At 41.2% G+C, this 27,950-nt stretch overlaps 1 protein-coding gene across 4 annotated transcripts in view; it reads left to right on the forward strand.

Annotated features, from left to right (window-relative positions):
• The window catches only part of lrrk1 (leucine-rich repeat kinase 1), a 235,488-nt gene that overhangs the window by 138,709 nt on the left and 68,829 nt on the right, over window positions 1-27,950 (forward strand). For all 4 annotated transcript variants that reach the window (XM_039794699.1, XM_039794701.1, XM_039794700.1 and 1 more), the window contains 5 exons: window positions 1,246-1,558; window positions 8,163-8,332; window positions 13,419-13,622; window positions 13,722-13,861; window positions 16,109-16,246. In XM_039794699.1, coding sequence (XP_039650633.1) covers window positions 1,246-1,558; window positions 8,163-8,332; window positions 13,419-13,622; window positions 13,722-13,861; window positions 16,109-16,246 — 965 coding nt within the window. The remainder of the gene's footprint in view (window positions 1-1,245; window positions 1,559-8,162; window positions 8,333-13,418; window positions 13,623-13,721; window positions 13,862-16,108; window positions 16,247-27,950) is intronic.

The following is a 27,950-nucleotide window of genomic DNA, read 5'->3' on the forward strand; positions in this document are numbered from 1 at the left end:
CATTCGAAAATACTGCCGTGTTTCTACTGATACAAAGCTTAATGCTAAATCGGTGAAGTATCCCTTTAATTGTCCTTAAACCGTTAGAGGTGTAATTTACTACTTGGAAGTCCATCTAAACAATATCTAATCTTGATATTGTTCAGATAGACTACCAAAGAGTCTAAAGTTCAACTCAGTGCAGACTCTTTTTGGTTAAACGCGAGTCCAGCTAACTTTGTGACTCAAATTAACCTCAGCCTAAGCTCAGAGTGGGGTCAAGAAGGATGTTTTTTACAGATGGGCCAGTGTGCAAGTGGTTATTGCAGGTCAAAAATCATCATAGCTGAATCTTGATACAAACTGTCAGTAGAAAAGCGCCATTTCCGGTGGATTTACAGCATAGCAGGCAGGTAGCTTCTTAAGCTTTGGTTATACTCGCGCGTGGGCTTCTGTAGATGACGCGCGCACCACGAGCATGCACAGAGACATTTATGCTCAACGCATTGTTCGTTGCAGTATTCTGCGAACTGCCAGGGCGCGAACAACACATTTACATTCATCTACTCTGTCGTTTATCTCCAAATCAAAATGATTGTCTGCCCCTAACACTGTTAAGAACACTCTTTCCATGACAGTTTTTTAGCATTGACAAAACTCATCTTTTTCCACACACTCCAGCTAAATTATTCTTCTTTTCCCAGTGTGGTGTCTCTCTCTGACCACATATTTTAGGCTCTTTGACTCCCTGTGGTCTGTACATGAAGAATCATACAGATGTTTGTAGAGGCAAAGCTGCTCGACCAGAGTTCCCAGCCGACCATGTTGAACTGAAAGCGCAGTGCGTGCTAGAAACGACAGCCAGCCTGATGTAATTTTATGGCTCACCCACCTCGCGCCTGGAACACACCACAGCGAACCTAAACCTAGCTTTATAAACTGCATCCAAAAGTGGCCTGCCATCATTTGGCTGTGTCGCCACTCGCCACCTTCTTCTTGTGGGGAAATCAATGGCGTGTAGGTCAATTGAGGAGGCGAGGCTTCAGCAACATGCTTGAAGTTACAGGATCTGGTTTCACAATATTGGAATACACATACCCAAGTGGTTTGAAATTAAGGATTGCTTCCGTCACTTAGTCACATTAAAGTAGTTATCTGGGTAAACTGGGACTGGCCTGACCCTATGTACCAATCTGTCCAGTTTTCAGCTCTCCCGTAAACAACACCTCATGTACATGTCTTTTATCTATGTGTCCTCTCTTGTAGCTTTGACAGCCAGTGAGAGTGATGGGAGTCTCCTCATAGAGCAGTACGCACCCTGTCCCCTCTGTGCCTCACTGGGCCAACAGAAGCCGTCCGAGCTCGTAGCCAGCCTGGCCGGCCAGGTTGGAGAGAAAGGAGCGCGTGGAGGAGCTGACAGAGGAGGAGTACCAGCAGCAGGGGTTTGTTACTTTAACATGGAGGACTGTGTGCTGGCTGCAGTGGAGACGGAGCACATCATCTGTCCTCAGCACCCTGAGCAGCCAGTCCCCCTCCAGGAGCTTGTCCCAGAACTCTTCATGACGGACTTCCCTGCACGGTAACTTCTCACCATTTAATGGACCAAACAATTTAACAAACTGATATTGGTTGGGTGCTAGACATTACAATAGACATGTTTCAGACATGCTTTTCAGTCAACCGTCTCACACACGCTTGACAGAACAGATGAGCTTCTGTTTTATCTGTCTACACAGGCCATGTAACAGCTGATACGTTATGTACATAACTGCGACACAGAGCATCATTTTAGGCTTCAGGACTTCAAGGCTCCTACTTATGGAAGAAAATGAGTATTGTCTTCTGAGTGCACAGCAGAACTTTCACTACGCTGCTGGTGTAAACCAGCGTCCGTATTACAGGCCTTTCTATCTTAAGTTAATATATAAGAACTAACTTTAGTAAGCCTATCTTATCTCACTACATCCTATCATATCTTAGGTTAGAAAATCCTAAATAATCAATCCAACATCAGTTATCAACTTTTATGTCTGTTACCTAGCAACTGATGCTGTACTTTCTCATCTCGCCGTGCTAAACAACTGTGTAATCGTTGTTTTTCTCATTGAAACATACTGAAAAATACATTGAAACTAGGGATGCTAATTTTAATTTTTTTCTACTGAATGATAGCCAACCCTCGTTAACCAGTCATTAGTCCTAGTTCTGGGACAGGTCCAGCTCCCAGACTGAGACATACGGCAGGTACAAGGGTGCAGCTGTCCGGGGCGCGGAACGTACGTCTCCATAGCATCCACCGGCAAGGTTGTCAGCTTTCCTCTCCTCATCGATGTAGTGGCATAAGTCACACAGCTGGCCTTTGTTGGTGCCCTCCAGCAGTCGGTCGTGAGAGCCACAAACTAAGCAGAAAAAAAGGGCTTTAAAGTAAAAGTTAGGGCAGCTCAGCTGTTAGGAGTTTTTATTTAAGATTTTAAGACATTAGGATGCATGTGTAATACGCTTCTCCTATCCTAAAATTAGGATAGGAACATTGACTTATGAACTGTTCAACTGTAGTAGTTTTTTTTCCTAACCCTTATTACCATGGTTACCAAACAATAAAATAGTTTTTTGCTCAGCCCAGCTCTCTAGGGCTTTGGCTGTATAATAAATTTCAGTTGATTTTTTGCCAGCATGTGTTGATGCATTGTCAGGGCTCAAGGGTAACCGCCAGTCATTCAACTTTTGGAATAAATATTTGTGTGTGTGTGTGTGTGTTTGTGTTTGTGTTTGTGTGTGTGTGTGTGTGTGTGTGTAGGATATCACCCGTGGAAATGTTTGCTGCAACAGTTAAACATCCCCTCCAAATGTTAGTACTCCAGCTAATTTCACTCAAGCTCTTAAAGAATGGATGATGGATGCCACAAACTATCATCCACTTTCACAGCTGGATGCTAGTAGAAGTGTGCCCACATTAGGGTGAGATTAGTCTTTTTGTTTTGGCCAATATTTATCTTTTATGTTTGAGCTATCCTTTATTTCTATAGTGTGATTTTGGTCACTTTAACCCAAGGTTACAACAGTTTAATAATTAATGAACCATGGACATTTGCATCAATAGTAGGGTTGTCACAATAATCAATTGAAATGAGCTTTCGATTTCGACATTGAAATTAAAAGCAGGATCAGCGAATCCCTGTTGAAAAAAAAAACTTAAATTGAATCGTGACCTTAAAATTGAAAGTCAAATTGAATCGTGGATTTGGAGAATCGTGAAACCCCTAATCAATATTGTTACTAGGATTACCTACAGTTTAATTTGCATTGAGCACTGATTTAAAAAGAATGGTCAAACTGTTGACTGGAACTATGTTGAATGTCTGATGAAATAATTGTAACTCAGTGTTCCCACTTATTAGCCCCATGGAGATGACAACTGAATCAAGTTAGTTGTGTCCCCGACTAAGAATTTACATAGGCGAATCAGAATCATCAAGTTGTTCCTATCGTCAACTGACCATCGAATAAATGTTATTCATAGTATCAAATCATAACGAATTATCTCAAGACAATTTACAGATAGAGTTGGCCTAGACCATTCTATAATTTACAAAGACACAATTCTAACAATTCCCCCAAGAGCAAGCATTTAGTGCAACAGTGGCGAGGAAAATTTCCTTTTAGGTAGAAACCTCGAGTGGTGAGTAAAAAACTTCCTTTTAGGCAGAAACCTCGGACAGACGCAGTCTTTTTGTGGGCAGCATCTGTCGCTGCTGGTTGGAACACAGATACAGATGTAGAGAAGATATGATTCATAACAAAATTTGCATTTCATGCAGAAAATATGTGGGAATGCAGAATAGCTAAATTGCTAAAGCTAAACTGGATTAATAGCTTAAATCTGCAAGAAGAAGTTGAAGTAGTGAGAATAGCTGAAAAAGTGGAAATTGTTTAATAAGTATGAATTTCATTAAAAAGTTAAAAGCTTCTGCTAAACTGAATTGTTGGCTTGAAAAGTTGAAAAATGACAAAATATGTAGAACATTGTGAGGTCTGAGTATATTTTCTAACTGATAATGAAAAAGTAGAGAAGATTCACAAATGCAGAAATATCAAACAAATTATACAGGGCTCTAGAGTGCGACCAAAATTTGTAAGGGTGCGACTAAGATTTTTCTTAGGTTGCACACGAAGCGATGTCGTTTATATCGATATGGTTTAATGTTGTGTTACATGACCCATTCCTTCTGTAAAGCCGTGCCTGTGTTTGGATCTCTCCTCTGCCCAGCCCCGCCCCCCCATTCACTCACACATGGCTCCACTGCAACATGGAGAGACACAGCGCCGCCGGTCCAAACTGCTGACATTTGTCTACAGTTTTAATTGTTATTAACCCAGCTGTATATTGTTAAGTATGAGAGGGAAACCTGTATTGGTACCAGTGTTTCCGCAACTCTCTGTTATTGCGGCCGCCACAGCGAAAAACACATTAGAAGTTATTAAATGCAACTAACCTCAGTTCGTTGAGTAATAGCGTGTGAGACGGACCCTGCTGGACCTGGCGTAATGTGACCCATGGCCACATTATCATATGTACCACCAAAAGCCGCGACATTCGACCCGTGCTGGACCCATTCATAATGAGTCAGCCGTCGCTCCGCTTTTTTTTTTTTTTTTTTTTAAGATTTCAGCCTTTATTTTGATAGGAAAGCTGAAGACATGAAAGGGGAGAGAGAGGTGGGAATGACGAGCAGGAAAGGGCCGCAGGTCGGAGTCGAACCTCTATATATACCAACTGAGCTATCTCGGCGTCCTCTTTCTCTTTTAATCAGCCTATTATTGTTGTTGAAAACAAGTGAAGGAGCTTTCTCAGATAAATAGATAGATAGATAGATAGATAGATAGATATTTTCTTTCTTTTTTTATATATCCTAGGCTATTTATTTCAGATAACTTTCATTGTGTTGCAACTGTATATTTTCAAACTGGTCTTTGCATTTTATTTTAATCACAACATGTTCTAATAAAAGAGCATGTGAAAAGTGGCTTTGACTTAAAACTGAACATTTAGCCCACTTTGTAAAAAAATACAGAGCTATAGATCGTGTATCGCCATTCAGCGTTTATGTCAACGCAAGGAAAAATTTGGGTGCACCTAAATTTTGTGCTGGTGCACCTAAATAAAAAAGTTAGGCACACCAGTGCAACCAAGGCAAAAAGTTAGTCTGGAGCCCTGTTATATGAAAAATCTTAAAGCCCAAATGCATTGCACTGCTGAAAAATCTGGAAAATTGTCAGAGTTAGAAGCTGAACTGCATTATCTAAATAAGTGAAGAGCTAAAATACATTGTTAGAAAAGCTGGAACCTGAACTGTAATACTGTCAAAGATGAAAGTTGAAATGAATTACCTGAAAAGGCTGAAAGAAAAAATACTTATTGTTTATTATTATCAGACATATACACTGCATAGAACGAAAAAGCATCAATCTAAAATGAGATTAGATGTGAAATATATTGCATGAAAAGAAGGGGGCTGAACAACTTTGCATTGAAAACGAAAAATGAAATGCATTAATGACAAGCATGTTCAAAAAATCATAGTATACGATGGTATTAAGGTATCGAAATTGCCTAAATATGGATTGTTAGTGATCTGAAGTTTACTGAAAACAATGAAAGTCTGAAGTCTTTAAAGTAACTTTTATATTCTGTGAGTGTGTGTGTGTGTGTGTTTGTGTATGCGTGTATGTGTTTTTTGTGTGTGTGTGTGTGTGTGTGTGTATGTGTGTGTGTGTGTATGCGTGTGTGTGTGTATATGTGTGTGCGTGTATATGTGTGCGTGTATGTGTGTTTGAGTGTGTGTGTCTGGGTGTGTGTGTGTCTGCGTATGTGTGTGTGTGTGTGTGTGTGTCTCCTGTGTGTGTGTGTGTGTGTGTGTGTGTGAGTGTCTGTGTTTTTGCGTGTGTGTGTCAGCGTATATATGTGTTTGCGTGTGTGTGTGTATGTGTGTTTGTGTGTGTGTGCGCGTGTGTCTCCAGTGTGCGCGTGTGTGTGTGTGTGTGTGTCTGTGTGTGCGTATGTGTGTGTGTGTGTGTGTGTATGTGTGTGTGCGTGTGTGTGTTTGTGTGTGTGTGTGTGTGTGTATCTGCATTATGTGTGTGTGCGTGCGTGAGTGTGAGTGTGGGTCTGTGTGTGTGTCCGTGTGTGTGTGTGTGAGATGCTCTGGTATGTTCATATTAATCTGTAGTTCAGTCTGTCATGGTTACTAATGTCATGGTTACTATGTTTGTAAACACTGTAGGGAACGCTTTGATCTATGTATCGAGATTCCTTTGATCTTTAATCAGCTAACGATCATAGCACCTGCTGTTAATATGTCACCTCTGGCACGCTGCAGCTATTAAGAGACACTGAGAGCGAGCTCTCAAATAAAGGCTCAGACTGCCAAAACGATAACTGCTATCAGTCCAATGACCTCATCCTGTGCACCACAAGGCCTCTGTGAACGTATAGATATAAAATTTATGTGGATAAACTTAATAATGTGGGCATATCAGTGATTTAAAAAAAAGTGGTTTGCTCTGCATTTCGCTGGGAAATGTGGAGGATGTTTAACAGGGCAGCGAATGGAGGAAGATTTGAAGCTGTTGTCATTTGGCCAAAGTATAAGTCATATCGCGTAACTGAGCACATTGGTTGTAACTGGACAAAAATACCTACGTTTTGATGTAAAAATTGTGTATGACAAGTAAAAATTGTGGGTGTAAGAGCAATTAATAGAGAAGGGACAAAGATAATTTTGTAAGGCTCCGCACTCTAGTTGATGACATCACCCACTGTACGTCACACAATACACACCCATTTTAAACGCAGAAAAATCCTGAAACGACAACTAAACTTAAACAGCTTTTCACAAAAACTGTAAAAGATATCAAAACACTCAGCACACCCTGAATACCTGAATATTTCGTAAATGATTTAAAGTTGGAATCATGTCTGTAGGTGAAAGAATGGTAGGAGGAGATACATTTTGAAGCAGAAGAGGATTTGAAGGATTTGAAGCCTTGATGCTCCTCCATCGGTCACGGATCGGGGAAAGTGAAATTTAAATCTGTCATGGAGTGGTTGTATTTATTCAGGCACTTTAAAAATATTTATTTAAAGGTCCCATGGCATGACAATTTCACTTTATGAGGTTTTTTAACATTAATATGCATTCCCCCAGCCTGCCTATGGTCCCCCAGTGGCTTGAAATGGCGAGAGATGTAAACCGAGCCCTGGGTATCCTGCTCTGCCTTTGAGAAAATGAAAGCTCAGATGGGCCAATCTGGAATCTTGTTCCTTATGAGTTCATAAGGAGCTTGTGATTACTTGTGATTTTGTGTTTTATACAACTTTAATGAGCATTGTTGGAGGGAGACCTATGATTTTCAGTGACGACTGCTTCTGTAATTGTACATCTGACAATTAGAAGAAGACATGCCTTTATTATGAAATTCACATTTTCCCTCAGTTGGTAGCCTACAGTTTGTACACACATTACAAACAGGCCTGAAATACACACACATGCTCAGGACCTATACATGCACTATTGGAGAGATGTCAGAGTGAGGGGGCTGCCCATGGACGGGCGCCCTGAGCAGTTGGTGGTTTATAGACATGACAGTAATACTTTAAACAACATTTTATGACACACTTGAAGCCAATTCAGAGACCTGAGTACTGGTGTGCTGTCTTTTCAGGACTCTGCAGCAGCTGAGCTTTAAATTAGTTGAAGCTGTCAGTTTTTACGGGGAGACCTGAATAAACTGTTGGTTGAAAACAAACCAACAGTTTATTTATTTATTAACTTAATTTAGTGATCAAACTGACAGAGTGCACCTGAAATGTTGCTAATATTCCCTCATTGTGCAATGAAACTGTGCACACAACTGCAGGAAGTACAGTTGTCATTCAGAGTTGAAGCAGGAAGTGTGTCTATAAAGTGTGATGGATGCTTATACAGTCTGGGTAATGTTACTGTTCAGGTTGTTTTCTCTTCTAATTAAGTTTGGCTAACCTGGAGGTTTGTTTCCAACCTATCTAATCGTGTGTGTGTGTGTGTGTGTGTGTGTGTGTGTGTGTGTGTGTGTGTGTGTGTGTGTGTGTGTGTGTGTGTGTGTGTGTGTGTGTGTGTGTGTGTGTGTGTGTGTGTGTGTGTTAGGCTCTTTTTGGAGAGGGCCCAGCTGGAGTACTCTGAGGAGGAGAACAACATCCTTGGCCAGGGTGGCAGTGGGACCATCATCTACCGTGCCCGATATCGTGACCAGCCAGTGGCCATCAAACGCTTCCACTTGAAGAAGTGTCGACAGCAAACCATCAGCAGTGACACAGGTACAGAGGTATTTATTAGGGCCCGAGCGCCGACAGCGGCGAAGGCCCTATTGAAACTGAAGGAATTTTTTTTTTTCTTTTTCCCGTCCCCGGCTTAACATATTCAAAAACTCACCAAATTTGGCGGTCGCATCAAGTCTGGTGAAAATGTACGTATTTTAAGGGTTTCGGGAATAGGCGCAAAAAAACGGCTCACTGGCGCCCCCTAGAAAGTTAAAGAAATTGAGCCCCTGCAGTGCGTTTAATGTAGACTCACGAAACTCGGTACACATATGTACCATATCAAGATGTACAAAAAACTTCATTAGAGCCATACCCTAAACCCAACGGGAAGTCCGCCATTTTGATTTCAAAGTTCAAAGTTAGTGCGATTTTGGCCATTTCCACATGTCGTACTTAAAGGAATATTTCACTGCTGGAAAGCTGCTTCGTTGCTTTGAGTCCACTCCCAAGCCACGCCTACCGCTTGACAGACAGACAGAGGCATTCAACTCAACTCAAGCGTGTTTTATTGTCATTTCAACCATATACACGAAACAACGTTTCATCGTGACTCAAGTGGTGTTACACATTTAAAATATATAAAAACGACATACGAAACAGGCTACATTTAGTACACACACTTTATAGGCTCCGTAAAGTTCAGCTAACACATACTAGCATTAGCGCTTGGTGGGCTGTAAACACTGAGCATAAACACAGCCGTGAATTAGCGTGCAATGTAGAATGGTCGGCATTTAACAGTCACAAACTCCACCAGCAGTTAGCAGTTAAATGGATATAAATCACCACATTTCTGCACCACTCTGTGTTAACACAGCCCACCTCTTTTACCCGGCGACAGAGCATCTCTAGCTCGGAGGGCTAGCAGGCCTGGTAGCTTGACAAAAACACAGCAGTCTCTGAACTCACGTTGGGAGTTTCGTTGAAGGAGGATGTAGTCCAGCTTGTTGTTTAATGAGCAGACACTTGCAAGCAGGATGGATGGGACAGGTGGACAGCTAGCGTTAGCTTTCCACCTAGCCGATGAGGATGTCCTCTAGCCGGCTAGCGGCATTGAGTGACACCGCTGGTCTCCGTGCAGGCGAACCTCACGTAGTGTGCCGAGTATTCCGTCTGTAATTACGTTTCCTGCATATTCTCCGATCTGTACCGATGTATCCCGGTGGTACACACATCCGGTAGTTTGAATGCAGATAATTGTTGTAAATGTTTTCTGCTGAAAACCGAGAGCCTGCTTAGCGAAGCTTCAATATGGCTGACAGTCGTTTTCATTCGGAATACCTCGGCCAGACTCTGCAGTCCAACCCCCTGTGGGCGTGTTGAAAACATCCGGAAGTAGATCCTACTACTGGCTGTAGTCCTTGCCTCTGGCCCAAAAATCTTCCGATGACACAAAAATCGTCATTTTACGTCATCGGAAGATTTTTTTCCAGGCCCCAAATGCAGAGATCTCTTGTCTCAGGGGGACATGAGAGAGGGAAGCACGGTCATTCAGAAATACTATCGGGTTTCTACTGATACAAAGCTGAATGCTAAATCGGTGAAGTATCCCTTTAAATGAACTCCTCCTAGAGATTTCATCCGATCAACTTCAAACTCGGTCTGTGCCATCTTAAGAAGTTAAAGATGAAAAGTTGTTAAAAGAAAAACTTTTCGTCATAGGGCGTGGCCGTGGCGGTGCGCCACCGAAACAGGAAGTGGGTGTAACTTGAGTGTACATTGTCCATCTGGCTCGAAACTTTTCAGGATTCATAAGACTCCAACCCTGAGGACAAATAAAGGCCGATATTTACTTAAAGTCATAGCGCCCCCTAGTGGCAACAGGAAGTAGGCCTGAACTCAGCAGAAAGTTCATTCTTCATTGGTGATGGTTTGACCCGCCCCCTAAGCTTTAGCCACGCCCCCTTTTATAAATAATGACCCGTTTGATGTAGACCCTTGTGTGAGGTATCAATGAACTCAGCAGAGACTTCCTTTTTTATTGGTGATGGTTTGACCCGCCCCATATGCTTTAGCCACGCCCCTTTTCACAGATAATTAACCGTATGACGTAGAGTCTTGTGTGAGATATTGTTGAACTCGGCAGGGAGTTCTCTTTTCATTGTTGACGATTTGCAGTGTCTGAGTGCTGTGCAAATGCACGGTCGCAAGGAGCGGCGTCCGCCTGTAACCCCGACGCGCGCAGAGGCGCTAGGGCCCGTCCATCGCTTCTCGCAGCTTTCATTTTTTATGAAATTGTTAAATGGGTTTTTGAAAGCTGCTGCTGTGTCAATACTAAATGCAACCGGGAAGGGCGTGCAGTGGACACATTAATAGTTGTTTTTTAAGCGGAGTTTTGAGCAAAAAGCGTGTGTTTTTAGCTCCAGTAGAAGAACTAATCTCCGTTTAAACTAACAGGCCCAAACCAAAATATCTCATCAACATTCTCGTATACTGGGCATAAACAGGAGGCAGCATATAGACTCTGCCCGCTGCTGGTAGTTGCCATGGTAAAGTTAGTAGCTTACTCTGAGAGAACGAGACATCATGATTGATAAGACCCAATCAGGTGGCGAAACATTTGCATCAGTGTTGGTGTTGCCAAACGTCTCCGTTTGCAGCCTTGAGACTGCAACACAAGCTCACGGATTCCAAACCAAAACGGGGTCGGAAGTCTTTTGAGAGGTGTAAACGTAGCAATATATTCGTTTTTAAACCAAAATGTAGCAATGTAAATGTAGCATAAGACAGCACGAAGGTTCCAAGAATCCTGAAGTTCAAGAAGCACAGCTGATTTGGTGGAAAAGGGGGTAAGAGTGGCAGTTTTCCCCTCACCTCAAGTTTAAATTTGGCCATCTCATGGTCTTCATCAGCTAATTTTACTATCTCAAACTTCATTGCATGACCTAAGTGTGGAACATCAGTCCCATGTTAATAGGTGGTGGTATATGCAGGGATGGTAACACTTGACTCTTCCAATGGACTTGAATAGAATCATGCAAAGACCTTGAGATGTGGATGAAAGTTCCAAAAATGCTAACAATTGTAAAGATTATTCTGTCGGACTTACACTACTGGTCAAAAGACACCCCAATTTTTTTAGTTTTTTATTGAAATTTTAGCAGTTCAAGTCCAATGAATAGCTTGAAATGGTACAAAGGTAAGTGGTGAACTGCCTGAGGTTAAAAAAAAAAGTAAGGTTACCCAATACTGAAAAATAATGTACATTTCAGTATTTTACAAAAAGGCCTTTTTCAGGGAACAAGAAATGGGTAAACAATGTAAAGCTGTTCTGCAGCAATGGAGGTTGATCAAGCTTTGAAAGTCGGTGCTACCAATTCCCACAGGTGTTCCAACTTGTCTGGATTACTTACAACCCCCTCTGTTTGTATAAAAGTATTGTTGGAACACACTGTGGTACCATACCCTCGTGACCATTATTTGAACAGTATTGTACTGCAGAAAGTAGTGTGTTCCTATAAAAATGGCGGGAAAAAGGCAATTAACAATGGAAGAGAGACAGACCATCATAACACTTAAGAATGTTGGTCTTTCCTACAGAGAAATTGCGAAGCAAGTCAAGGTGTCAGTGAGTACAGTATTCTTCACCATCAAAACTGGGGGAAACTCTGACAGGAAGAGGTCTGGCAGACCCAAAGCCACAACAGAATCAGAAGACAAGTTTCTGAGAGTCAATAGCTTGCATGATAGGCGGCTCACAGGACAACAGCTTCAAGCACAGCTTAATAGTGGTCATAATAAGCAAGTCTCAGTTTCAACTGTAAAGAGAAGACCTCAAGCTGCAGGTTTGATAGGTCGGTTTGCAGCAAGAAAGCCATTGCTAAGACGTCAGAATAAGAAAAAGAGGCTTGCGTGGGCCAAGAAACATCGTCAATGGACTACTGAAGACTGGAAGAAGGTGCTATGGACTGATGAATCGAAATTTGAAATCTTCGGTTCATCACGCAGGACTTTTGTACGCCGTTGATTAGGCGAAAGGATGGTTCCTCAGTGTGTGACATCAACTGTCAAACATGGAGGAGGAAGCATGATGGTCTGGGGCTTCTTTTGCTGGAACCAGGGTCGGTGATTTGTACAGAGTGAAAGGCACCCTGAACCAAAACGGCTACCACAGCATTTTGCAGTGCCATGCAGTACCCTCTGAGTACACATGGAGTGGCCAGCACAGTCACCAGACTTAAATCCCATTGAGCTGGTTTTTGGATGAACTGGACAGAAAAGTGAAAGCAAAGCAACCTACAAGTGCCACACGTTTATGGGAACTTCTGCAACAGAGTTGGGAAGAACTTTCTGAAGAATATTTGATTTCCATTGTAGAAAGAATGCCACGAGTGTGTTCAGCTGTTATATCTGCCAAAGGGGGCTACTTTGATGAGTCAAAAATGTTGAATACATTTTGGTTTATAAATTGATTCCATGATTTCTTTTTTAACTTAAATTGTTCATTTGTTCTATTCTTTCATTTCAGAGTACAATAAGACATTGAACTGCATGAATTTCAATAAAAACCTGGAAAAATTGGGGTGTTCTAAAACTTTTGACCAGTAGTGTTTACCACCTCATATTAACAAAGCGACACATGGACCACCATTGTTAAGGGGCGGCTGTGGCTCAGGTGGTAGAGCGGTCGCCTACCGATCGGAAAGTTGGTTCGATCCCTGGCCCTGCAGTTCCATGTCGAAGTGTCCTTGGGCAAGACACTGAACCCCGAATTGCTCCCAAGTGTAAATGTGTGTGAATATTTATCTGATGAGCAGGTGGCACCATGTATGGCAGCCTTGGCCACAGTGTATGAATGTGTGTGAATGGTGTATGGTTCCTGTACTATGTTAAAGTGCTTTGAGTTGTCGTTAAGACTAGAATAGTGCTATATAAATACAGTCCATTTACATAATAGATAGCAAAAGGAGGACACAAATGCAGTAAAGTATGTAGACCTATTACAGCTGGAATTTGAAGTATAAGGTTCGTGAAAAATTGAGATCCTGGAGAATTCATCCAGGCACAAATCTGCTCTTTGTGTATTTAATTTGAAAGTATCCCTTTTTTCAATTCCCTTTCATTCCGTTCTTTCTTGCCCCAGACACCATGGTGAAACATCTGCAGTCCGCAGATGCCTGTCGCAGCTTCTCTGAATTTCGCCAGGAGGCCAGTATGTTGCACTCTCTGCAGCATCCCTGCATCGTCTCTCTGGTGGGCATCAGCATCCATCCACTCTGCTTCGCCCTGCAGTTAGCCCCCCTGGGCAGCCTCAACTCCGTGCTGGAGGAGAAGCACAAAGGCACAGGCACGTACAGAGATCTGCATCATGTCTTTTCCCATCTGACGTTTGTCTGAAAGTCTGTTTCTGTGTTAGTGAAACTGAGGTTATGTTTTCTCATTGTAGGCTCCAGGTACATGCCCCTTGGTCACATGCTTACTTTCAAAGTAGCCTATCAGATTGCTGCAGGACTGGCTTACCTTCACAGGAAGAGCATCATCTTCTGTGACCTCAAATCTGACAACATCCTGGTGTGGTCTCTGGAGGTCTGTATATGGGTTAGAGCTGCAAAGATTAATCGGATAATTGATTAGGTGTCGACTATTGAATTAGTCGCCAACTATTTTGATAATTGCTTTGAGTCATTTTACAGTTGTGTTCAAAATAATAGCAGTCCAACATCACTAACCTCATGAATCAAATGTTTTGGTAGAAGTGATATTTCTACATGGCAAATAATTTACTAGTAAGTGTTGTAGAGTCATAGAAAACCAACACACCCAACAGTCATGACATGCATGATCCTCATTCTGTGTAATTGAATCTGTAATTGAAAGGGGCATGTTCAAAATAATAGCAGTATTGTGTTCACTTAGTGAGGTGATTGAGTCTGTGAAGACACAGGCGTCAATTATGGCCCATATTTATGGAAGGAAGGAAGCAAATCTTGTGCATGCTGGTTATAGTGCATTTCACACTGAAATACTTAGCAAAATGGGTCGTTCCAGTCATTGCTCTGAGGAACAGCAGACTTTGATTAAAAAGTTGATTTTAGAGGGGAAAACATATAAAGAAGTGCAAAAAAACTATAGGCTGCTCAGTCAAAATTATTTCAAATGCCTTGAAATGGCATCCAAAGCCTGAACGACATGGGAAAAAACGGTCAACTACCATTCGAATGGATCGAAGAATAGCTAAAATGGCAAAGGCTGAACCAATGATCAGCTCCAGGAAAAACAAAGAAGACTTAAAGTTACCTGTGAGTACTGTTACGATCAGAAGAAGGCTATGTGAAGCAAAGCTATCAGCTAGAAGCCCCCGCAAAGTCCCATTGCTGAAAAAAAGACATTTACTGAATAGGTTGAAATTTGCCAAAGGACACATTGACTGGCCAAAGGAGAATTCTGTGGACTGATGAGAGCAAAATTGTTCTTTTTGGGTCTAGGGGTACAGTTTGTCCGATGACCCCCATGCACTGAATTCAAGCCACAGTACTGTGAAGACAGTAAAGCATGGTGGTGCAAAAATCATGTTATGGGGATGTTTCTCATACTGTGGTGTTTGGCCTATTTATCGCATACCAGGGATCATGGATCAGTTTCAATACATCAAAATACTTGAGGAGGTCATGTTGCCTTATGCTGAAGAGGAAATGCCTTTGAAATGGGTCTTTCAACAAGACAATGACCCAAAACACACCAGTAAGCGAGCAAAGTCTTGGTTCCAGATGAACAAGATTGATGTTATGGAGTGGCCAACCCAATCCCCAGACCTCAATCCCATAGGTGACATAAAAAATGCTGTTTCTGAGGCAAAACCCAGTAATGCAGAGGAATTGTGGAATGTAGTGCAATCGTCCTGGGCTGGAATACCTGTTCACAGGTGCCAGAAGTTGGTCGACTTCATGCAACACAGATGTGAAGCAGTTCTCAGAAATAATGGTTATGCAACTAAATATTAGTGCAGTGATTCAAAGTAAAGCAAACCCTTGAGAATTTTTTCAGTTCATACAGTAAATGTTTGAGTTTGTAAAGAAAAATGCAAATACTGCTATTTTTTTGAACATCCTAATATTCCTTTTTCTTCACATTCTGTAAAGGTATAACACAAACTTGATTAATTTTGGTCATGTTTTGATTTGGAATTGAATGTGCAGTGTTCCCAATGCATTGCTATTAAGGATTTTAAGCATTATTCACTTTTTTAAACGCACTGCTATTATTTTGAACACAACTATATATAAAAAACTTAAATATTGTTTGATGTCAGCTTGTTAAATGTGAATATTTCCTAGTTTATTCTCTCCTCTGTGACAGTAAACTGAATATCTTTGAGCTGTGGACAAAATCTTGTGCTTTGGGAAACACTGATCCACATTTTTCACAATTTTCTGACATTTTATAGACCAGGCAACTAATCGAATTATCGAGAAAATAATTAACAGATGAATCGACAAAGAAAATAATCGTTAGTTGCGGATTATGGATTACCATAAAAAAGTTATGTTATATACATTTTTGATTTGGGTTCATTGACAATATTCTAATGTATTCATAATATAACATATCAACATATCGGACTTCAGTAGTAGAACAATAGAGTCCTGATTTCCTGTTTCATTTGTTGTTCCTGCTGTTTTCACAGACCACTGAACGTTATCAGGACAGACAGGCATTAAAAATACTATCAATAGACTTGAATCTTATCAACAAACACTATATTTTCTAAGGAAGCAGACAGGCTTGCCATTTCTGTCATCTAACTTGTTCACTAATTCATGTATATTCTTCCAGGTGCAGGATCCAGTTAACATTAAACTGTCTGACTATGGCATTTCTCGACAAACTTTCCATGAGGGAGCGTTGGGGGTCGAGGGCACACCAGGTTACCAGGCTCCTGAGATCCGACCAGGCATCGTGTATGATGAGAAGGTACCGATCACCTCTTCTTAACCCATATTAATTTATAATTAATAAACAAGTGATGGTTCGGAGTAATTTCACCTTAGGGTCCTTTGCACCATGACCTCGAGCCAAACACCCCCCCCAGAAGCTTTTTTCACCTGGGTCGAACATTTGGAGAGTTACCGTAGAGTAGCGTTATCAGCTGAATAGCTTAGCGCAGGGGCTAATGGATCCACGTTTGTATCTTGTAAGTTACCCCACTAATAATGCCCGAAATGATACCAAACTTCTACACTAGTACAAATAGGTTATGCACTCATAAAATGATGGATTGTAAAGTTTTTAAGTACACCAGAAGTGTATGTAAATAACACTTGCCTGTTGGCTTCTCGTCTCTGCTGCTGCTGCTACCTAACGGGCAGTAAGATTCAATTTTCAATTTCAATTCAATTCAATTTTATTTATAGTATCAAATCATAACATAAGTTATCTCGAGACACTTTACAGATAGAGTAGGTCTAGACCACACTCTATAATTTACAAAGCCCCAACAATTCCAACAATTCCAGTAATTCCCTCAAGAGCAAGCAGTGCGACAGTGGCGAGGAAAAACTCCCTCTTGGGAAGAAACCTCGGCCAGACCCAGGCTCTTGGTAGGCGGTTTCTGACAGGCGGTTGGGGGTGTGATGAACAGTGGCGATAGTAGTCACATTAATAATGGAACAGTGACTGGATGTAGCGGGGAAGCTGCAGGGTTCAGCAGGACGCAGCATGACATTGCAGGGCATCGCTGAGCTCAGCAGGGAATGCAGCAGGACCACGGCGACAGCTGCAACCAGGGTCTTGGTGCCAACGTTCTCCAAGGAAATACCGCTGGGGAAAAAAAGCATAAGGACTCGGGGGGTAAACTCCCCAGAAGCTAGGATTAGTAACAAGCATTTCTGGGACGGGCTGCACACAAATAGTAATAGTAATAGTAACAGTAATAGAAACAGTAATAGAAAGGGAGAGGAGAGAGCAGCTCAGTGTGTCAAAGGAAGGAAGTCCCCGGCAGTCTAGGACTATAACAAGCTAACTATAACAGGTAACTAAGAGAGACAGGTCATAAGGAGAGGTAGCTTTTCGGGCTTAGAACTCTCCCCCTGCCGGATCTGGCTTGGCTGGCCTGCCTCCCTCTACTTTGTTATGTATTATTAATCTAACAATTATGAAGAGAAGCAGTTGGGCCAGTTAGGTGAACACTGCAACTCCTCACTCCCTAACTATAAGCTTTATCAAATAGGAGAGTTTTAAGTTCATTCTTGAATGAGGTGACAGTTTCTGCCCCCGAACCCAGATCGGGGAGCTGGTTCCATAGGAGAGGAGCCTGATAACTGAAGGCTCTAGCTCCCATTCTACTTTTAGAGACTCTAGGTACCACCAGTAACTCTGCATTCTGGGAGGCGCAGTGTTCTAGTGGGACAATAGGGTATTAGGAGCTCTTCTAGATATGATGGTGCTAGACCATTTAGAGCTTTGTAGGTCAAGAGAAGGACTTTAAACTCAATCCTGGATTCAACAGGAAGCCAATGCAGAGAAGCTAATACAGGAGAAATATGATCTCTTTTCTTAGTTCTTGTGAGAACACCGCTGCAGCATTCTGGATCAGCTGGAGAGTCTTAAGAGACTTATTTGAGCAACCTGACAGTAGGGAATTACAATAGTCCAGCCTGGAAGTAACAAATGCATGGACTAGTTTTTCAGCGTCGTTTTGAGACAGGATATTCCTAATTTTGGCAATGTTACGAAGATGAAAAAGGCTGTTCTTGAGGTTTGTTTTAGATTGGCATTAAAGGATATATCCTGATCAAAGATAACTCCTAAATTTCTAACAGTGGTGCTGGAGGCCAGGGCAACACCATCCAGAGTAGCTATATCTCTAGATAATGAAGTTCGGAGGTGTTTAGGGCCCAGCACAATAACTTCAGTTTTGTTAGGGTTTAACATCAGAAAATTATAGGTCATCCAGGGTTTTATATCCTTAATGCACTCTTGAAATTTTGCTAGCTGACTGGTTTCGTCTGGTTTGATTGACAAGTATAATTGGGTGTCATCCGCATAACAGTGAAAGTTAATTGAGTGTTTTCTAATAATATTGCCTAGAGGAAGCATATATAAGGAGAATAGAATTGGTCCAAGCACTGAGCCTTGAGGAACCCCATGGCTAACTTTAGCGTACTTGGAGGATTTATCATTAACATTCACAAATTGAGATCGATCAGAGAAATAGGACCTAAACCAACTCAGGGCAATTCCTTTAATGCCAACCAAGTGTTCCAATCTCTGTAACAGGATTGAATGGTCAATTGTGTCAAATGCAGCACTAAGATCTAGTAAAACAAGAATGGAGACAAGACCTTTGTCTGCAGCAGTTAAAAGGTCGTTAGTAATTTTCACCAGTGCCGTCTCTGTGCTATGATTCTTTCTAAATCCTGATTGAAAGTCATCAAATAAACTGTTGCTATGTAGAAAATCGCATAACTGATTAGCAACCACCTTCTCAAGGATCTTGGATAGAAAAGGAAGGTTAGATATAGGTCTATAGTTTGCTAAGACCTCAGGATCCAGGGTGGGTTTTTTCAGAAGAGGTTTTATCACAGCTACTTTAAATGACTGTGGTACATAACCTGTTAATAGAGACATATTGATCATATCTAGTAATGAGGTGTTAACCACAGGTAATGCTTCTTTGAGTAGTCTCGTTGGGATGGGGTCCAAGAGACAGGTAGATGGCTTAGCTGAGGATATCTTTAACATTAATTGTTGAAGATCTATAGGATAAAAGCAGTCTAAGTATATGTCGAGACTAGTCTTTATTTCTAACGACTCTGCGTTTAAAGGTGAACCGTTAGAAGTTGAGTGTAAAATGTGATGAATTTTATCTCTAATTGTTGTAATTTTATTACCTTTCTTTTCGGTGTTGTAGCCTAATTTGTAGGCATCCCTAAGCACTCTTACTGCCCGGTAGTAGCAGCAGCAGAGTATCCATCGTTTTATGAGTGCATAACCTATTTGTACAAGTGTAGAAGTTTGGTATCATTTCGGCCATTATTAGTGGGGTCATTTACGAGATACAAATGTGGATCCATTAGCCCCTGCGCTAAGCTATTCAGCTGATAACGCTACTCTACGCTAACTCTCCCAATGTTCGACCCAGGTGAAAAAAGCTTCTGGGGGGGTGTTTGGCTCGAGGTCATGGTGCAAATGATCCTAGGGTGAAATTACTCCGAACCATCACTTTAAGTGATGTGTGATATGATTAGTATAAGAGTATAGTGAGGTTGCTGATGTCTTTTGGTAAAGATGGAACAATTCCAAATGTTGCTGTACAATTAATTGTCTCAGAAATAATTGCGATTAACAATAGAATTGTCTCTTTCAGTCAAATTTAAAAATATGCATTTATTTATAACTTTTTCAAACAAATTGAAGTAAAAAAAAAAAAAAAAGGATACATTTTTGGGCTATATCTCTGTTATGTGACCCAGACCATGTAATACCACAAATATACAGCCTATGAAGTAAACAACGCCTCTTTATTATCATAAAACATGGGGGATCTCTTATATCAATTTAACGTACTTTTTTTTTTTTTTCATGCTAATCTGTTAGCCGCTGCTCCTTTGCGTCAAAAGGAGCCAGTTGAGGTGGTTTAGCATCTAGTAAGGCTGCACCCTGGGCACCTCACTAAGGAGATGTTCCAAGCACGTCCAGCTGGGAGGAGGCCTCGGGGAAGACCCAGGACTAGGTGGAGGGATTATATCTCCACCATGGCCTGGGAACGCCTTGGGATCTCCCACTCAGAGCTGGCCAACAGTGGCTAATGTGGCTCACCAAATTAACAAAGCGTGTACTTGGACTGACAGGCTTCTGGTTACATATACGCACATAAGTGGTTCATTCCCATCCAGAGCCTGCACGTATTGTTACTAACTGGTTTTAATGATGAAAATTAAAAAGGTACCATAACCCAGTATTTACATTTTTTGTTGGATGAATTTTGCCTAAATATTTGGGAGCCCACATACAGTGCCTTGCGAAAGTATTCGGCCCCCTTGAACGTTTCGACCTTTTGCCACATTTCAGGCCTCAAACATAAAGATATAAAACTGTAATTTTTTGTGAAGAATCAACAACAAGTGGGTCCCAATTATGAAGTGGAACGAAATTCATTGGCTATTTCAAACTTTTTTAACAAATAAAAAACTGAAAAGTAGGTGCAAAATTATTCAGCCCCTTTACTTTCAGTGCAGCAAACTCTCCAGAAGTTCAGTGAGGATCTCTGAATAATCCAATGTTGACCTAAATGACTAATGATGATAAATAGAATCCAGCTGTGTGTAATCAAGTCTCCGTATAAATGCACCTGCTCTGTGATAGTCTCAGAGGTCCGTGTAAAGCGCAGAGAGCATCATGAAGAACAAGGAACACACCAGGCAGGTCCGAGATACTGTTGGGAGAAGTATAGAGGGTTCGGATTTGGATACAAAAAGATTTCCCAAGCTTTAAACATCCCAAGGAGCACTGCGCGCGATAATATTGAAATGGAAGGAGTATCAGACCACTACAAATCTACGAAGACCCGGCCGTCCCTCTAAACTTTCAGCTCATACAATGAGAAGACTGATCAGAGATGCAGCCAAGAGGCCCATGATCACTCTGGATGAACTGCAGAGATCTACAGCTGAGGTAGGAGACTCTGTCCATAGGACAACAATCAGTCGTATACTGCACAAATCTGGCCTTTATGGAAGAGTGGCAAGAAGAAAGCCATTTCTTAAAGATATCCATAAAAAGTGTCGTTTAAAGTTTGCCAAAAGCCACCTGGGAGACACACCAAACATGTGGAAGAAGGTGCTGTGGTCAGATGAAACCAAAATCGAACTTTTGGCAACAATGCAAAACGTTATGTTTGGCGTAAAAGCAACACAGCTCATCACCCTGAACACACCATCCCCACTGTCAAACATGGTGGTGGCAGCATCATGGTTTGGGCCTGCTTTTCTTCAGCAGGGACAGGGAAGATGGTTAAAATTGATGGGAAGATGGATGGAGCCAAATACAGGACCATTCTGGAAGAAAACCTGATGGAGTCTGCAAAAGACCTGAGACTGGGGCCGGAGATTTGTCTTCCAACAAGACAATGATCCAAAACATAAAGCAAAATCTACAATGGAATGGTTCACAAATAAACATATCCAGGTGTTAGAATGGCCAAGTCAAAGTCCAGACCTGAATCCAATCGAGAATCTGTGGAAAGAACTGAAAACTGCTGTTCACAAAACGCTCTCCATCCAACCTCACTGAGCTCGAGCTGTTTTGCAAGGAGAATGGGCAAAAATGTCAGTCTCGATGTGCAAAACTGATAGAGACACCCCCACGCGACTTACAGCTGTAATCGCAGCAAAAGGTGGCGCTACAAAGTATTAACTTAAGGGGGCTGAATAATTTTGCCGCCCAATATTTCAGTTTTTTTTTGTTTAAAAGGTTTGAAATATCCAATAAATTTCGTTCCACTTCATGATTGTGTCCCACTTGTTGTTGATTCTTCACAAAAAATTACAGTTTTATATCTTTATGTTTGAGGCCTGAAATGTGGCAAAAGGTCGAAAAGTTCAAGGGGGCCGAATACTTTCGCAAGGCACTGTATCATGACCTTCTCTGTGTCACATGTCCATGGGAAAGGCAGTGCAAACAGGATTTCCTGATTATGTAATGTGATAAACTATTTGTCATATTAAAGTTAAAGACCCCCTTTTTACAACTAAACTGTAAAACTTGGATTTTATATAACTTTAGTAAATTTAGTAAAATTAAGATAAAGTAATTGTCTCTAAGACCGGCCTTCTTCTCTCGATTAAAACCGAGACGGTCAGTGACTGCGTTGGCATTAGCAGCTTCTCCACTGTCCAGGGTTGACGTCAATTTTAGTCAATAGATTTTGAATTCAGCCAGCATGTGTTTTCTGTGCTGACTAGGCCTGTAACAATTATTACATAATTGTCTAATAGTCAATTATTTTTCATTATAATAATTATTATTTTTCTTTGTTTAACCGCATTTAATTGCTAACATTAGCTAAGGTCTTAAGGGGTTTGGCTGTTGACAGTAATTGATGATTTTGTTTAGATATCCAAATTGTAATTATATAAGTAATTATTGGTCGGACTGTTGAGCTAAAGCTATGCTAGTTGTCGTCACTTGAGCCTATACATGTTCATACCAACAAAAATGACAAGGGTGGGGACAGTTAAACTGAATTTTATGATAATAAAGGGGCGTTTACTTCATAGACTGTATTTGTGTAACTAGAAAATGCATTTCCTGCAGAAAATGCGTGGGAATGCTGAATAGCTGAATTGCTAAAAGCTAAAATGGATGAATACCTTAAATCTGTAAGAAGAAGGTGAAGTATTGAGAATAGTTGAAAAAGTGGAAATTGTTTTAATAAGTATGAATTTCATTAAAAGTTAAAAGCTGACGCTAAACTGAATTGTTGGCTTTAAAAGTTCAACGATGCCAAACGATGTAGAACATTGTGTGTTCAGACTTTATTTATTAAGTATAGAAGACTTGGAAAAATGCTATGAGAAACATGTATTAAAATGCAGAAATGAAAACATAAAAATAAAAAAAATCTCAAATGGATTGCACCACACTACTGAAAAACTTGGAATTTGAAATGTAAAAGCTGGAAGCTAAAAGGTAATACTGTCGAAAGTGGAAGTTCAAATAAATTGACTAAAAAGGCTGAAAGTTTAAATACTTTGTATTATTATCAGCCATATTCATTGTGTAGAACAAAAAGCTGACCCTAAAGAGCTGAGAGGTGAATATATTGCCTGAAAAGAAACCCCCTGGAGGGAGGGAGGGAGGGAGGGAGAAAGGGACAGAAGGAGGGAGGGAGAGAGAAGGAGTGATAGAGAGAGAGAGAGTGAGAAGGAGGGAGGGAGAGAGACAGAGAGGGAGGGAGGGAGACAGAGGCAGAGAAAGGGTGGGAGGAATACAGAGAAGGAAGGTGGGGGACAGAGAACGAGGGAGGTCGACAGAGAAGGAGGGAGGGAGACAGAGAATGATGGAGAGAGGGAGGGGGAGGGAGGGAGAGACAGAGAAGGAGGGAGGGAAACAGAGAAAAGAGAAAGAAAGAGGGAGGGAGGGATGGAGACAGAGACAGAGGAAGGGAGACAGAAGGAGGGAGGGAGACAGACGGAGGGAGGGAGGGAGGAAGGGAGACAGAGAAGGAGGGAGGGAGGGAGACAGAGAAGGAGGGAGACAGACAGACAGAGGGAGGGAGGGAGGAAGGGAGACATGAGGGAGGGAGGGAGACAGAGGGAGGGAGACAGAGACAGAAGTAAGGAGGGCTACAGAGAGAGACAGAGAGGGAGGGAGGAGGAGGGAGACAAAGACAGGAGGGAGGGAAGGAGACAGAAAGATAAGGAGGGAGACAGACAGACAGACAGACAGACAGAAGTGGAACGCAAAGGTTATAGACTAATGTTCATATTAATGCCTGTAGTATTCAAGTTGACTGTCTGTAAAAGGGTTGTCATGGCTACTAATGACCTGTGACCATGTTTGTAAACACCCTTTGATGTCTGTGATGAGATCTCTTTGATGTGTAATCACCAGAGCACCTGCTTTTAATGTCATCTGTGGCACACTGCAGCTATTCAGAGACACTGAGAGCGAGCTCTCAAATAAAGGCTCAGACTGCAAAAACGATAAGGGGTATCAGTCAAATAATGTAATCGTGACCACCACAAGGCCTTTGTGAACGTATCGATATAAAATGTATGTGGATAAACTTAAAAATGTGGGCATATCAGCGATTAAAAAAAAAAGTGGTTTGCTCTGCATTTCACTCAGAAATGTGGAGGATTTTTAACAGGGCAGTGAATGGAGGAAGATTTGGAACTCTTTTCATTTGGAAGATTGCCGAGCCAAAAGTATAAGACGTATAAGACGTATCGCATAACATACGTTTTGATGTATAATTTGTGCATGACAAGTAAAAATTGTGGGTGTGAGAGCAATTTATAGAGAAGGAACTAAGATAATTTTTTCAAAGCTTCACACTCTAATTGATGACATCATCACCCTAAGCAGCCCAATACGCACTCATTAGAAATGCAGAAAAATTCTGAAATGATCACTAAACTTCAACAGCTTTTTCACAAAAGCTGTAAAAGATATCAAAACACATTATAGTTCCTGAATACCTGAATATTTTGTGAACAGTTTAAAGTTTGAATCACGTCTGTAGGTGAAAGAATGTAGGAGGAGATACATTTTGAAGCAGAAAAGGATTTGAAGGATTTGAAGCATACTCTCATTGACTTCAATGTTAAAAAAGTGTTAAAAAGCTTAATATTTTAAAAAGTATAAATAGTAGAAAAAACATTGTAGTAGTCCCATCATTAGCTGAAAGAGCTGAACATTTTAAAAGTTGAACGGTTTTAATAGCTGAAAGTATACAGAAGTTACGGAGAGCCAAAAAATGTACGCAATAAATAAGAAGAAGCCAGAAAAATAAAGAACAGAACTAGAAAATACATTTCCTGCAGAAAATGCGTGGGAATGCTGAATAGCTGAATTGCTAAAGCTAAATTGGATGAATAGCTTAAATCCGTAAGAAGTTGAAAAAGTGAGAATAGTTGAAAAAGTGTAAATTGTTTTAATAAGTATGAATTTCATGAAAAAGTTAAAAGCTTATGCTAAATTGAGCTGTTGGCTTTAAAAGTTGAATAATGACAAAAGACGTAGAACATTGTGAGGTCTGAGTATATTTTCTAACTGATAATGACTCACAAATGCAGAAATATGAAACAAATTGTATGAAAAATCTTAAAGCTCAAATGCCTTGCACTGCTGAAAAATCAGGAAAATTGTTAGAGTTGGAAGCTAAAATGCATTACCTAAGTGAAGAGCTAAAATACATTGTTAGAAAAGCTTGAAGCTGAACTGTAAAACTGTCAAAGATTTATGTTGAAATGAATTACCTGAAACGGCTGAAAGAAGAAATACTTTGTATTATTATCAGACATATACACTGCATAGAACGAAAAAGCATCAATCTAGCTAAGATGAGATGTGAAATATATTAGATGAAAAGAATAGGGCTGAACAAGAGGAAAGAAAGGAGAGAAGGAGAGGAGAGGAAAAACAGAAAAAAGAAAAAGAGCAACTTCCAATTGCTACTAGTCGTTAACTGTCTTGCTCAGGAACACATTGATTGATGTATCACAGTAGGATTAGAACCCAGGTCTCCCACGTCAAAAGTATGTGTCATTACCACTACACTATGACCCCTCAATACACGGTAGATGCTCCTTCAGCTCTAATAAAGCCTTTCTTTGATCTGTAATTACCACACCTGCTGTTAATATGTCACCTGTGACACAATGCAGCTATTCAGAGACAGATTTTTTGAAAAAGTGTAAATCGTATGAATTTCATTAAAAAGTTAAAAGCTTATGCTAAACTGAACTGTTGGCTTTAAAAGTTGAATAATGACAAAAGACGTAGAACATTGTGAGGTCTGAGTATATTTTCTAACTGACTCACAAATGCAGAAATATGAAACAAATTGTATGAAAAATCTTAAAGCTCAAATGCATTGCACTGCACTGCTGAAAAATCTGGAAAATTGCCAGAGTTGGAAGCTAAACTGCATTACCTAAGTGAAAAGCTAAAATGCATTGTTAAAAAAGCTTGAAGCTGAACTGTAAAACTGTCAAAGATGAAAGTTGAAATGAATTACCTGAAAAGGCTGAAAGATGCATTGATGGAAAAAGCATGAATCTAGCTAAGATGAGATGTGAAATATAATAGGTGAAAAGAATGGTGCTGAACAAGAGGAAAGAGAGGAGAGAAGAGAGAGGAGAGAAAGAGAGGAAAGAGAGAAGACAGGAAAGAGAAAGAGAGGAAAGAGAAGGAGAGAGAGATGAGAGGAAAAAGGAAAAAAAGAGAGAGGGCAGCGATGGACAAGCCCTCACGCCTCTGCGCGCGTCGGGGTTACCGACGAACGCCGCTTCTTGCGACCCTACATTTGCGCGGCACTCAGACACCGCAAATCGTCAACGTTGAAAATGGAACTCCCCGCCGAGTTAAACGATACCTCACACAAGACTCTACATCATACGGTTCATTAGCTGTGAAAAGGGGTGTGGGTAAAGCATAGGGGGCTGGTCAAACCTTTACCAATAAAGAAGGAACTCTGTGCTGAGTTCAATGACACCTCACACAAGACTCTATGTCATACAGTTCATTAGCTGTGAAAGAGGGCATGGCCAAAGTATAGGGGGCGGGCCAAACCTTTACCAATAACAAAGGAAGTTACTGCCGAGTTCATTGATACCTCACATAAGTCTCTACCTTAAATGGGTCACCATTTATGAAATTGGGCGTGGCTTAAGAAAAGGGGTGCAGGCCAAACAATCGCCAATGAAGAAGGAACTCTCTGCTGAGTTCAATGACACCTCACACAAGATTTCCTGGTGCCAGCGGGGGCCGCTATGACCAAAAGTCAATTTTGGCCTGTAGGTGTCCTCAGGCCTGGACCCTTGTCAATCGTGAGAAATTTCTAGCAGATACGACAGCGTACACTCAAGTTACAACAACTTCTTTGTTCATCGCTCAAAATGGCCGCCACGCCACGCCCACACCATCTGACGAAAAGTTTTTCTTTCAATAACTTTTCATCTTTAAGGTGTTGAGATGGTACAGACCAAGTTTGAAGTCCGCAGGATGAAATCTCTAGCAGGAGTTCGTTAAAGTATAGCACCTTGACTTTTAGGCCTACTTCCTGTTGCCACTAGGGGGCGCTATGACTTTAAGTAAATATCCGCCTTTATTTCTCCTCAGGGTTGGAGTCTTATGAATCTGAAAAGTTTCGAGCAAGTTGGACAATGTACACTCGAGTTTTCATCTTTAATGTCTTAAGATGGCACAGACCAAGTTTGAAGTTGATCAGATGAAATCTCTAGGAGGAGTTCGTTAAAGTACGACATGTGGAAATAGCCGAAATTGAAACATTGAAATCAAAATGGCGGACTTCCTGTTGGGTTTAGGGTATGGCTCTAATGAAGGTTTTTGTACATCTTGACATTTTACATATGTGTACCAAGTTTCGTGAGTCTGCGTTAAACGCACTGCAGGGGCTCAATTTTTTTTACTTTCTAGGGGGCGCTAGCGAGCCATTTTTGTGCGGTTATTCGCGAAACCCTTAAAATACGTACATTTTCACCAGACTTGATGCGACCGCCAAACTTGGTGAGTTTTTGAATATGTTAAGCACCTCAAAAAGGCAATTTATTTGACGGGAAAAAGAATAGAAACAATTAAAGCTGCGAGCAGCGATGGACTGGCCCTCGCGCCTCTGCACGCGTGGGGGTTACCGGCAGACGCCGCTCCTTGCGACCGTGCATTTGCGCGGCACTCAGACACCGCAAATCGTCACCAATGAAAGGGGGCGTGGCTTAAGCATAGGGGGCAGGCCAAACCATCACCGATGAAGAAGGAACTCTCTGCTGAGTTCAATGACACCTCACACAAGACTCTACCTTAAATGGTTCAAATGTTATGAAAGGGGGCCTGAGTAAGTGGGCGTGGTCATGTTATAGGGGGCGGCTCAGTATCACATGTAGACCACACATTCTGAGTTTCATGTAAATCGGATGATGTTTGTCATATA

Source organism: Perca fluviatilis, chromosome 3, assembly GCF_010015445.1.
Source record: "Perca fluviatilis chromosome 3, GENO_Pfluv_1.0, whole genome shotgun sequence".
NCBI lineage: Eukaryota > Metazoa > Chordata > Actinopteri > Perciformes > Percidae > Perca > Perca fluviatilis.